Source organism: Gekko japonicus, unplaced genomic scaffold (assembly GCF_001447785.1).
Source record: "Gekko japonicus isolate JY-2015 unplaced genomic scaffold, Gekko_japonicus_V1.1 scaffold12, whole genome shotgun sequence".
NCBI lineage: Eukaryota > Metazoa > Chordata > Lepidosauria > Squamata > Gekkonidae > Gekko > Gekko japonicus.
The window spans coordinates 1247438-1259680 of NW_015161947.1; the positions used below are offsets into that span (position 1 = coordinate 1247438).

Genomic DNA, 12243 nt, shown 5'->3' on the forward strand with positions numbered 1-12243 from the left:
GTACCCATTTACACGTATCTCTCTTGTGTGCGTGAAACGGGGCAGAGGCGATCAGGCGGCGTCCAGGCTTTTCCTCGGGGTCCTTCCCGCGCCGTTAGGGTGAGAGGTCGCCGCGAGGACGCCTGGAAGCCGAAAGCGTGCGCTCGATTCTGGCGCCAGCTCCGGCGTGGGAAAGAGCAGACGGGTCGTTGTGCGGGCCACTCGGCGTCGTGGAGGGAGCAACGCGCTCCGAGGTCGCCTAGCGATGTCCTACTGCAGGCAAGAAGGTACCGGGGCACGCGGAAGGGCGGGGGGAGGAGGAGAACCAGTTGCAGCGCTCGGTCTTGCTGCGAGCGGAGGCTGCTGCGCCCGATCCCGTGTGAGAGACCCGGCTCTGTTTGGGCGCCTGCAAACTCCAAAGGGCTTTGGGACATGGGTGCTGCCGGAAAGGGATTGTGGAGAGAATATGGCAGCGTTGAGGCTGTATAGTCGTCTGGTCTGAAATGGGGGGAGGGGACGGCACAAAAGATAACAGGCGGAGTGTAACTTTTTTTTTTTGCCCCTGTCAAAATAAAACATCTCTCCCATTTCTATTTACCTATCTCTAAGAAAAGGAGACCTTGATCCATATATACCGCCCCTGTAAGTGAAATAAATAGAAGAGTGCGTAGTTTCGTTGTGTCCTATTCCAAAGGTAGGGCAAGTGACAAATCATTCTAATCTCACATATCACTGTCCCCGGTTAAACCCTGTTTTAGAGGGCTGAGAAACCTAAAATGAATAATGTGCAATAATAATTTAATTTTTAAAATTATCAGTGGTTGGCAAAGACCTTCTTTAAGGTTACTTGTTTAGTAGTTTAATGACACATGTTATTATTTCCTTGTAAAACAGGAGAGCTGCTTTTATTCTGCACCTGACTGTGCCATATTTCTTTTGGTTTTTTCAAGAAGGTGAAAATATATCTCTGAAATATATCCCCAAGAAAATCTGCTGAATGAATTGGGTATTTAAATAAAGGTCCACACCTGGTTGTCAAAAGCCAATTTGAATTTTGAAAATCCTTACAGCCAATGTTCCCTCTAAGCTGTGGAGTCCTGTGAGCAAAAATTCTACTTTGTGAGCTACTGGCCTTAAAGTTGTGAGCAAGTGATTTGGCTCCTGCATACATTAGTTTGCTCTGGAGCCCTCCTTCCTGAGCTAAGGCAGAAATGTGTGAGCTGGAGGCTAAAAAACTGTGAGCTAGCTCACATTTACTCAGCTTAGAGGGAACACTGCTTACAGCATTTCCCAAAGGCACCAACACTTAGGCAAGGGGGGATTGATTTTCCAGTGGTGGTTGGGTTTTGTGAATTCTTGTTCTTGGCTTCTGGTTCCCTTAAGCTAAGTCTAAAATTAGAGCCCGGTATATACTACAATTCTGTTCTAAGGGCATTAGTGGGATAGTACATTTTCCTGTGCTGTTACTGCATTCTATTTCTGCTATAAAAGTAGGTTAGGCTTATGATGGCATCACACATTACATGGTACTTAGATTAATATGGAGCAGGCAGTCTCACCTAGCCCTGGATGCCTGACTTAGGTGCTAGTGAAGATTTGAACTTGGGTGTCTTATGTCCACGGCTAATTCTATTTGTTTATTTAAAATATTTGTATTGCATTAAAGGCTGCTAATGTCTGAGCCCGCCGAAGTACAAGTGTGAATCAGGACCAGAATGAGCGGAATTGTTAAATCAAAAGAAAAAAGCATCACCCATTATACTAAGTGATGTCCACTTGCGAGTAGACCAAAGCATGTCTAAAAAGCTTTGCTTGAGAGAGCTCTTTGCAATATTGGGCCTTTCTCATGCCCTTGGGAAGACCATTCCATAAAACAGGAATAGCTACCAAGAAGGCTTGAACCCAAACAGAAACAGTTCCCACTACTAATAATCCTTGGTGTGTGGATTGGATATTTTTTGGCATATCTAATGTGGTATTGGCAATAAGATGCTGGGCTCTTTATCAATTGATATCATTCGAGAGTGGAGGCTAGTTCTCTTCACTTCACTACAATACAATACTACAATAGTGTATTGTTGTATATGTTACCACAATGTCCAGGATTTCTATTGCTAAAAATTGGAAATCTGATAAGTTGCCAAGTAGGGATGACCTGACTAATATTCTCTATGATGTAATTGAGATGGATAAGCTCAATATGTTTCTGGCGGGTAAAACTGTAGAACAATTTAACTTGAAATGGCAAAAAGCCATAAAATGGTATGAAGAAAGAGGTTGATTTAACCCCCCCCCCAATGTATGAAATTGTAATGTGATGATATGTAAAGTTGAAAACTTAAAATAAATTTATTAAAAAAAAAAAAAGGAGAGTGGAGGCTAGTTCAATTCTTCGCCCTCACAAAATAAAGTGAATGAACTGGTGGCTTTTATTAGCAATAGCTGTCGAGCTGCGCAGTGCTTAACGGATCATTCTGTAGTACTTAATGCATCAGGTGGTATCCTCCTTCATGTGGAAGCATGAATTGCAAGGTGTGTAATTTAAGAGATTATGCTTAAAGGTGCTACTGAGAACAAAGTCTGTAACAATAGATAAATACAGGTAGTAATTATGTCCTAGTAATAAAATTGTAGGGCTTTCTGTAAAGCAGTTTTAAGTGAAAGCGATGAACCATAATGTAAGGCTAAATTCAAGTCACTTAAAGTAAAGCCCTGAGTAGAGTTATACTCATCAAAACCTGTGTACTTAGAATACTGCAGCTCTGTTTAGGAGTGCATTGTTAAAGGTTTGTTAATGCTTTTGTAGGGGGAATGGCTGTTTGAGGCATAGACTTTTACAAACAAAGCAAGCACCATTTATTTTTAAACCAGCAAATATGATTTAACAAGTGGGGGACTGTAAGACTCATGGGGGGAAATCTTATCCCCCCCATTGCTGAGCCCAGTGTGGCTCTAGGCCCCACCACCTATCTTTGAACCCGGCTCTGGCTACGGTGATGACTGGGAACTGGGTCCAGAGTGCCTCCCGGCATCCACTGTGGCCAGGCCCAGAGCAGCTCCCAGAGTCTGGTGCCACCAGCTCTGAAGAATAAAGGGAAGTGTGTTTTCTGGGCATTTTGGGGGGAATTTAGACCCCTCAGTGTATTTTTTTTTTTTAGATTTAATTTTTTTTTAATGTTTCATTTGCTTGCTTCTGTTTCATGATGGTGCAGCTGTGGTCCACAAGTTTAGATATTTGCAGATGAAGGCCACGTTTTGCTATTAGATATATAGATTATTACTTTATCGTTAAACCACTGCATCAAGACTGCACCTGCTTTCACATGTGCCCTAAGTTTGTTGATAGGACCCTTGGCCAAAACTGCCTAAATTTGCTTCAGCTGTGCTTATATTTTTAGGGAGAATTGATGGGTAAAGTAATTTGAAAGTCAAGAATTCCTGGCACTAACAATGGACTTGTTACCTTTCATTGAACGCATGTAGTCAGTAACAGTTCGGCGACTTGTATTCATAGTGCCATAGAACAGTGATGGACATCTTGCTAGCAGGATCTGGCCCCCACCACCAGTAGTTCTCTTTCTGTCCCCTGAAGACCCTATCAAATTTTAATCCATGTTTGTTAAAAGTTTACTCTTGTTTTTATTAACAAGGCAAAAGAAACATGTAAGCTTTAGACTACAGAAATGTAATGCCTGGTCTTTTGAGGAAATGTCCAATCTGTACAGATTTGCTGAAACAAAAATGGTTTTGGTGGAACAGGTAGCACCCCTTCTTACACTGAAACAGAATGGTGGTGGAAAGTGCCAGTCAAGTCACAACTGATTTAGGGCAACCCTGTAGGGTTTTCAAGGCAAGAGACATTTAGAGGTGGTTTGCCTTTCTGCCCCCGTGTCACAACCCTGGTATTCTTCGGAGGCCTCTCACCCAAATACAAGCCAGGGCCAACCCTGCTTAGCTTCCGAGATCTGATGAGATCAGGTTAGCCTAGGCTATCCAGGTAAGGGTTGAAACAGATTATATCCTTTAATTTCCTAAGCCTGTACTATAAACTAGCAGTGGTGGAGCCAGTCAGTAGTAACAGGATCACATTTGGTTGAGACTCAGTGTGGTGTAATGGCTAGAATGTCAGGCTTGAATCTGAGAGACCTGGGTTCTAGCCCCCATCCCCTGCATGCTACCATGAAGTTGATCAGCTGTCCTGGAGCCAGTGACCTCTATCTTTGCCTAACTTACCTCACAAGGTTATTGTGAGGGTAAAATGTGTATGGGGAAAGAACCATGTACACCACGGTTACCTCTTTGGAGGGAAGGCAGGATAAAAATGTAGATGGGTAGACAAAGTCTACTCGTCTTCAGCTTACTCCATAGGCATTATGGACACAAATGTTGGAAAAGTTTACCACATGTACTTCAGTCTCACAACACTTGTGGATTGCATTTTCAATATGCTTCTAATAAAGCACATTTATATAATAGCAAAATGCTTCACTTGACTATCTCAGTTCTTAGAAAAGGCTCGATAAGATGAGCTAGCATTATCCTTTATATTGTATGCAAGAGCTAAAGTTAAGGTACTGATTTGCCTAAGGCCACCTGATGAGTTCTTACTTGAGATGAGATTTGAACCCGGGACTTCCTGGTTCTTATTCAACGTATGGTGTGTGATCTCCATTGTGCTGGGAACAGGCCCTTGCAATGTTCTAACTGGTGATGAGGTTGTTTTTAGCTTTCTTGTTGCTCACTTTGCTTGCTTGGGACAGCTCGCAGGAAACAATAAAACATTCTGCTGCAGTTTTGTCAATTTTGGGTGTATTCTCTAAGAAAAAATGGACTTTTAGGTATTTTAAATACATAAATAAATTGAACTGTAACTTTGCTGGTAGCTTAAATTAATGAATATTATCTGTGTGTAAGGCTATACAAGCCTGGTTAACTTTGAGAAAGCTATATCGCCCTCTTGTTTTTCTTTTAGGCATTTCTTTCTCTGGGATCAGCTTTCTCTTGGAGGGGGGAGGAGATGTTATCAAAATAAAGTGAATCAGTTGTGGTACAGCTCCTATGAAGTGATTAAGATGAAAACCCAGGGGCTGCTCTGTTTCCTGTGGTCTGTGTGGATTATTTTGGGTTAAGCGGTACTTCTGGGGAAACCTTCCCTCAAAAGAAGAGAAGAAGAAGAAGAAGAAAAGAGATTGGATTTATACCCCGCCCTTCACTTGGAGTCTCAGAGCGGCTTACAAACTCTTCCCTTCCCCTCCCCACAACAGACACCCTGTGAGGTGGGTGGGGCTGAGAGAACTCTGACACAAACTGCTCTTTTTCAAGGACAGCTGTGCCAGAGCTTGTGACTGACCCAAGGTCACATCAGCAGGTGCAAGTGGAGGAGTGGGGAATCAAACCCGGTTCTCCCAGATTAGAGTCCGCGCAGTTAACCACTACACCAAACTGGCTCTCTCAAAATGCTGATGCATCTTTTCAGTGTTCTGGGGGTAGACTGGAATTTGTTCTGGGACAGTCTCATTTGCAAGGTCATCCCAGGGCAGCTATTTCATGTGACCATCTTTGGCATGCTGTGACTCTTCACTGGAAAATCAAAGCAAATTGATTTACAATAGAAGTTCAATTACCTTGTTGCCATCTTCAGCTCATTACTATTTTTTCCTGGGTTTTGTCGACTAATGAGATTAATTGATCTCTTGACTCCTTCATACCATCTTTTCATGCATCTGCGGGCAGTAATCTGCCTAGCCTCAATCATCGCTTTCTTCAGAATAAACACAGTCTGCTTCTCTGTCTTCCCTTGGAGTTCTTGATCAAAGGTTTGGAAAAGAGAACATTTGTGTTTAATTTCTGGAGGCTTTTTCAGTTCACGTTAACCAAACATTATGCCCAGGCCAATACACGGCTTTGATTGAACATCTCCATCCAAAAACAGATGCATTCTTTTCAAGCCCTGAATAGGTTCAAAGGCTTGTGCTGGGCAACAGCTTTGAACATCCTCTTTTATCTGGACCTAATACTCCTCTGAACTTTCTCTCTCTCTCTCTTTTTTTTTTACATTTTAGGAAAGGACAGAATTATATTTGTGACCAAAGAGGATCATGAGACACCAAGCAATGCTGAACTGGTAGCAGATGATCCCGATGACCCTTATGAGGATCAAGGTCAGTAATATTCGAGACTGACAGGCTTACGGAAGATGTCTCAATGCACATTTGGTTTCCTGCATTGTTGAAGTCAAAGGATTCGGGATGGAAGCTACACATATATTTTCGTTTTAATTTGAATTTATTATGTTGGTTATGTACCCCTTTGGTCTGATCAAAATAATTGAGCCCAGTGAAGCTGGTGACTTAAATCAACCTTCAAAACTCACGAAGAGCACAAGCACTTTTGTCTCTTCTTTGCCACTTATTTGACTAATCTGGGTGCTTGGATAGGCCTTACTTTCTGAAATAGGATAGGCCTTACTTTCTGAAATGTGGTAAAAACATGCAAAAGCAGTACTCATTGACCAGTGTATCAGTCTGTGATTGGGTGACAGGTGATCTCTAACAGCTTACCTGTTGTGCTCACTGACTGCAAAATTCTGTTCACAGAAGACAATCCCACCCTCCTCCCCGCAAGGAATGCAGATTTTAGGGCATACAGGGATAATGTATTGGTGTTAAGGAGGGCTATGCCATAAGTAAACCCAATAGGCAAACTAGAATCAATGAATCTTGTTGGGCTGCTAGAATTTTTTTTTTGTCATGTTAGAATAATGTGCTCAGCCTGGCAAACTAACTCTCCCACAAGCTCTTCCTGAACAGCTGTTGCTCTGTGACCTTAATTAGGAGGTCAGCTTGTAGTTTTTTTGTTTGGTGGTAGCTGAAAGTGGCTGACGGGTCAGGTTGTTCTTCTTGCCTCTGCGGCACAGGGGGATTTTGTGGCAGTGTGTTTGTTTGGAAAGGTGGGGTTAGTTGGCTCCCACCACCTATGGGTCTCCCGAACAATGTCTGAGGCCAAGTTGATTATTCCCTTTTTTCCGTGTACTTGCTGGGTATGGTTATAATCATTACATGTTCTTGATACTTGGAAATCAGAGTGCCAGTTTCAGACTCACTGGCTTCCTTGTTTTTCTAGGAAATACTTCTGTGATATTCATAATATTTGGAATGTATAAGGTATAACTTGGATGACCCTGAGTGTGTTTGGACATCACTTCTCCCTCTCTTCATATCCCATCCACCTTTTAAGTGCAGTGAGGAGAGATCTCAAGCCTTAATCACTCATACTCCTCTACTCACTTTACCGTGTGTAAAGGTTGACACGCAAACTGGGACATCCTGTATCTAGTGAGGATGGGATCTCTTCTAACCCCAGAGATCAGCTCGAAGAAGCAATGCCAGTTATTATGATGAGAGGTAATTGTACCTTTAATAACCACTTCGGGGTAGTCAGTAGATGCAGTGTTTGAACCAAACTGGATAGTAGGTTGTATCTGGCCATTTGCGGACTTTATGGAACAGGACTTGCTCCTCCTCCTGCAGAAACATTCCCCAAGCCTCCTAACATCTTGTTGCTGGGGGTTGGCAGACCCCCAGGAGCAGCACAGAGGGTAAAGTGGGGTCCCGCAGTGGGTGGGTGGGGGGGTAGTCAGTAGATGCAGTGTTTGAACCAAACTGGATAGTAGGTTGTATCTGGACATTTGCGGACTTTATGGAACAGGACTCCAATGTGACTGGGGCCATAGATTGTTGCAAACTCATTTGGTTCTGAAACTAGAGAGTGGTAGTTTGTCTTAAGAAGGAACTGTTTAGTTGCAAGAGAAGGTTCTTAGGACATATCAAGAAAAGTGAATACTTTGGCTGTTTCCTTCCAGCTGACTAGGCAAAGGCATACTACTGATAGATCAAGGTGGGCTGCCGTGTTGGTCTGAATCAATAGAACAAACTTAGAATCCAGTAGCACCTTTCAGACCAACAAAGGTTTATTCAAGATGTGAGCTTTTGTGTGGATGCACACTTCGTCAGACAATGAAATGGAATTACATATCATAGTTGTATATATAGGTGCCTTGTAGAATTAGCATGCAAAATAGTGAAAATATATTTTTAAACAGGTCAAAAGAATGACAAGCTGGTTTCTGGTTATAATCTGTTTCGGTTTAACCTGGGGGGGGACAACATAGGTAATAAATATGTTAGAACTGGAGAGTGATGTGTCCTAATTTGTGAGAATCCCGTCCTTAGACTCCCATTCATCTCCTTTCTAGCATGGAGGTGAACTTTACAGCATCTTGGCTGTGCAGAGTATATACTACTGATTGTTTGCTTATGAGGTGTACCCTTGCTGGTGTGCAGGTTAAAGAACATGAGTACTCACGTGACGTCCATTGCCATGTGAATAGTCTTTTTCGTATTTTAGAATTCTTGACTTACTGTAATTGTAAGCTGGATTCCATTCCCAGCTCTCTACAGTAGGCCTCATGTGTACCTTTGTTGAACTTGGTGACAGCGTGTGGCTGTATTCTCTTTGTTTCCCAGTCAACACTTTTGGCTGCCTCACCTAAAAGAGGAGACCATCCGCTTGCCTTTGCAGATGCTCAGACAGTGTTGGTTGATTTCTGGTGTAGGCTTGTGTTGGCAGAGCTGCAGAACACTTGATGATGCCAGGTGTACAGCATGCTTAACATCAGGACCAGAATGAGCGGAATTGTTAAATCAGGTGATGGTGGTTGTGGAAAGTGCTTCCAAGTCACACCGGACTTACGGCAACCCCGTATGGTTTTCAAGGAAAGAGACTTTCAGAGGTGTTTTGCCCTGCCTGCCTCTGCACAGTGACCTTGGTATTCCTTGGTGGTCTCTCATCTAAATACTAACCAGGGCTGACCCTGCTTAGCTTCTGAGATCTGACGAGGTTGGAGTAGCCTGGGCCATCCAGGTCACAATTAGCATTAAAATTTAACAATGCTAAAATCAGCCCAAGATGTCAAGTGAGGCAGTTCCTGTTGAAAGCTACCACTGTATCCTGTATAAGATTGTTTTTGTGCTGTGTTACCCTCAATGTTTAGCAGTACACTCTCCCTGTATTCCAGTTTGAACAACTAATTTTAATTTGGACGATGGGTCACCTTTGTTACAAAAGTGCAGTCTGAGATCTGCATTTGGCTTTTATCTCTAGGGGGCAGCATTCGCACACTTGGAAAGCTGTATTTGAAGTTTGCACATGCCTTCAGCGTGTGATCCCATTTAAAATATGTCTTTTGAGAATGGATTTAATTAGTGGCAGTCAGTTACTGTAAGAGCCCGGCAATGGAAACCAACAATCCTGCTTGTTCTTCCATAGTCAGGGGCTGTATCAGGTGTTTATGAAATATTCCTTATTTTGCAAGCAGCATAGAGTCCACTGAAACTCCCGTTACAGTCAAAAATGACATGCAAGATCACCACTTAGCAATAGCTGTATTCTTCAGTCTTGCAACTAAGGGAAGAAGATTTACTAGTCTACAATTTTATCACTCCTGCCTTGATGCCCTCTTCTCCATGGTATATCAGCTGCAGTCTTTCAGTTTACAAAAGCTTCCCTAGCTGCAAGCAGTCAAAGGCAACATTTTACAAGCCTGCCTGTACTTTGCTATTAGACATAGTTAATTTTTGCACATCCATTTCCTTCTGACAAGTAGGTGTGCATCTGGGTTGCTTAAACATGGAAGTGATTTAAACATAATCTGGTGACCTGACCCAACATAACATAAGTCTTTGATTTCTCTTGTTCATTTGAATTAATTATGCTGTATCTAATGTAGGAAAAGAGTTGTGGTGGCTCAAGTGGTTAAGACGCTGGACTGCAGGTTGTGGAAGGTCGGTAGTTCAGCAGTTCGAGACCCGAGTGTGCCGCATGACAGAGTGAGCTCCTGTCTCTAGTTCCAGCTCTTGCCAACCTAGCAGTTCAAAAGCAAGAAATTGCAAGTAGATAAATATAGGTACCGCTTTGGTGGGAAGGTAACAGCGTTCCGTGCACCTTGGGGTTTAGTCATGCCGGCCACATGACCACGGAAACGTCTTCGGACAGCGCTGGCTCTTCGGCTTTGAAACGGAGATGAGCACCGCAACCCTAGAGTCGGATTCGACTGGCTTTCGAGCAAGGGAACCTTTACCTTTACCTTTTAATGTAGGAAAAGGTCTTTGTGTAAGTGGTGGCAGAAGCTTTTTAATTTCATCAGTGGCTTTTTGTCAAAATCAAAAACCTGCAGTATGACCTAGTTCAGTCTATGTTTTCCCCTTTTAGGAACATGTTTTCAGGAAGCACACAGTTAACCTGCTTTAATTGAATTGGATCAGTGAATAGGCAGTTTAATGTAAATCTTAAGTGTTGGCCTGGTCCTGCACTGTGTTGAACTTACAGGAAATTAGTTCAGTCGTGCAGATGGGATAAACCACTCTTAACATCCCTCTTATCTGCTGTTAATTCACCAGCTTTTCTTTTTCCCTCCTTAGGTTTGATATTGCCCAGTGGAGATATCAACTGGAATTGTCCTTGTCTGGGTGGAATGGCTAGTGGCCCTTGTGGGGAACAATTCAAGTCGGCTTTTTCCTGCTTCCATTATAGCAAGGAAGACATAAAGGGGTCAGATTGTGTGGACCAGTTTCGTGGCATGCAGGAGTGCATGCAGAAATATCCTGATCTCTATCCTCAGGAGGAAGATGATGAGGAAGAAGGAGAAAAGCAGGACAAAGATTTAGAAACTACTCCTATAGCCAAAGCGGAGGTGGGAACTAGCTAATGAAGCTGCGTGGAGGCTGTGGTCTCCCTTCCACATTCAAAAAGACACATGAACTTATGCAAATCACCTTCTTTTCCCCTCCACTCTTCCTTTCTCACCCCACTTTCCTCCTTATTCTTCAAAATGCCGTTCACCTCTGTCCTGCACACTGTATTGCGAAATAACTTACTGAAGCGGAGGACAAAGTCAGTCCTATGGTGTTACTGAGTAAACGCTGTAGAGAGGTTAAGTATGCCTACCCATAGTGAAGCCACTAATTTAACAATTATTTTCTACTCCAGTCATGCTCCTCTTGCAGCTTATCCTGTAAAAGATCAGTAGAGACGTCCTACAGTAAACGAGGGAATGGGGAAGAGAATTTGTTGCTAAGGATTTAGGGTCAGTGTTTGATTTCATTAAATTTCAGTGATTACTAAAAATGGAATGAAATGCTTTCTTAAGATCACCAGAGGCATACGCTGTTGAGCCTTGGTGTTGTTTTCAGCTGAACAATCTCCGTGCTTCAGGGCCATATGCAGTTTGCATAAACTACTGATTTCTAGTAAATGAAAGTTAGTATAGGGATTGGGGGGGGAGTCAGATTTTCGCTTTTTTTACAATTTGTGTTGATCAGCTCCTCATGTAACTGAATTGACAAGAAAGTGCTGACCACTGTGTTCCTTAATGTTCCTGGCTTGCGGGATTCCTTGTAGTCTGTCCCATCTTCAGACAGGCTGATAAAAATATATGCCCTTGATAGGAAAACTATAATGTTACCTGGAGTAACAGCCTCTGAGACTGAGTATACTGTGACCAAGTATACATTAAAAAAGTAGACTCTTTCTACCTTGAACAGAAATCCTTGTGTCCTGTTATTAATGATGGATGATGGACTGTGTGGTATGAGATGATACCGTAGTTAAGTTTCTTCTTCAGCTAAAAATACACACATGCACATATGTGCCGTCTGTCCTGAGAAAAAATGGCAGTCCTCACTGGCCAGCTGATCACAAAATAGCTGCTTTTAGCTTTCAGAAATCTGTAGTGCCTGGATTAATGTGTGTGGCTAGAATTTTGGATGAGATAATTGACTACATCAGGAGTCCCCAACCTTTGGAGCCTGAGGTACATGTGGAATTCTGAAATCGCATGGTGGCTGCAGCAACAAAATGGCCACTGTAGGAGGCAGAGCCAACCACAAAATTATTGCCATAGCTTTACCTTCAGTAGCATACATAGATCCTCGTGCTGTGGTGGTGGCTGCTGCAGCCAACACCAAAACAACATTTATAAAAAATCTGCACAGCCAATCAGAAGACTTGCTGGGGCAAAAGCCCTACCTGGCCCCACCCACTTTCTAAAAACACTTGGCAGGCACCTGAAAAAGTGTTGGTGGGTGCCACATTGAGGACCCCTGGACTACATCCTGCCCATGTAGCTAGTCCCTGCAACATCCTGCCCATGTAGCTAGTCCCTGTTTCTGTTTCTGCAGACCCTTTTTGCTCTATAGGAAGTTATGG

General features: G+C 42.9%; 1 protein-coding gene across 1 annotated transcript; it reads left to right on the plus strand.

Annotated features, from left to right (window-relative positions):
- The first annotated feature begins 40 nt into the window (after positions 1-40).
- Positions 41-11514, plus strand: CHCHD4 (coiled-coil-helix-coiled-coil-helix domain containing 4). Its single transcript, XM_015429375.1, has 3 exons — positions 41-266; positions 6042-6140; positions 10458-11514. The coding sequence occupies exons 1-3, from the start codon at positions 245-247 to the stop codon at positions 10742-10744; spliced, it is 408 nt and encodes a 135-aa protein (XP_015284861.1). The 5' UTR covers positions 41-244; the 3' UTR covers positions 10745-11514.
- The last annotated feature ends 729 nt before the right edge of the window (positions 11515-12243 follow it).

Excerpts from the sequence above, each read along its gene's own strand:
- CHCHD4 (XM_015429375.1), top strand. The coding sequence starts at position 245 with ATGTCCTACTGCAGGCAAGAAG. Across the intron at positions 267-6,041 it reads GTCCTACTGCAGGCAAGAAG|GAAAGGACAGAATTATATTT; the intron begins GTACCGGGGCAC and ends TTTACATTTTAG. Across the intron at positions 6,141-10,457 it reads TGACCCTTATGAGGATCAAG|GTTTGATATTGCCCAGTGGA; the intron begins GTCAGTAATATT and ends TTCCCTCCTTAG.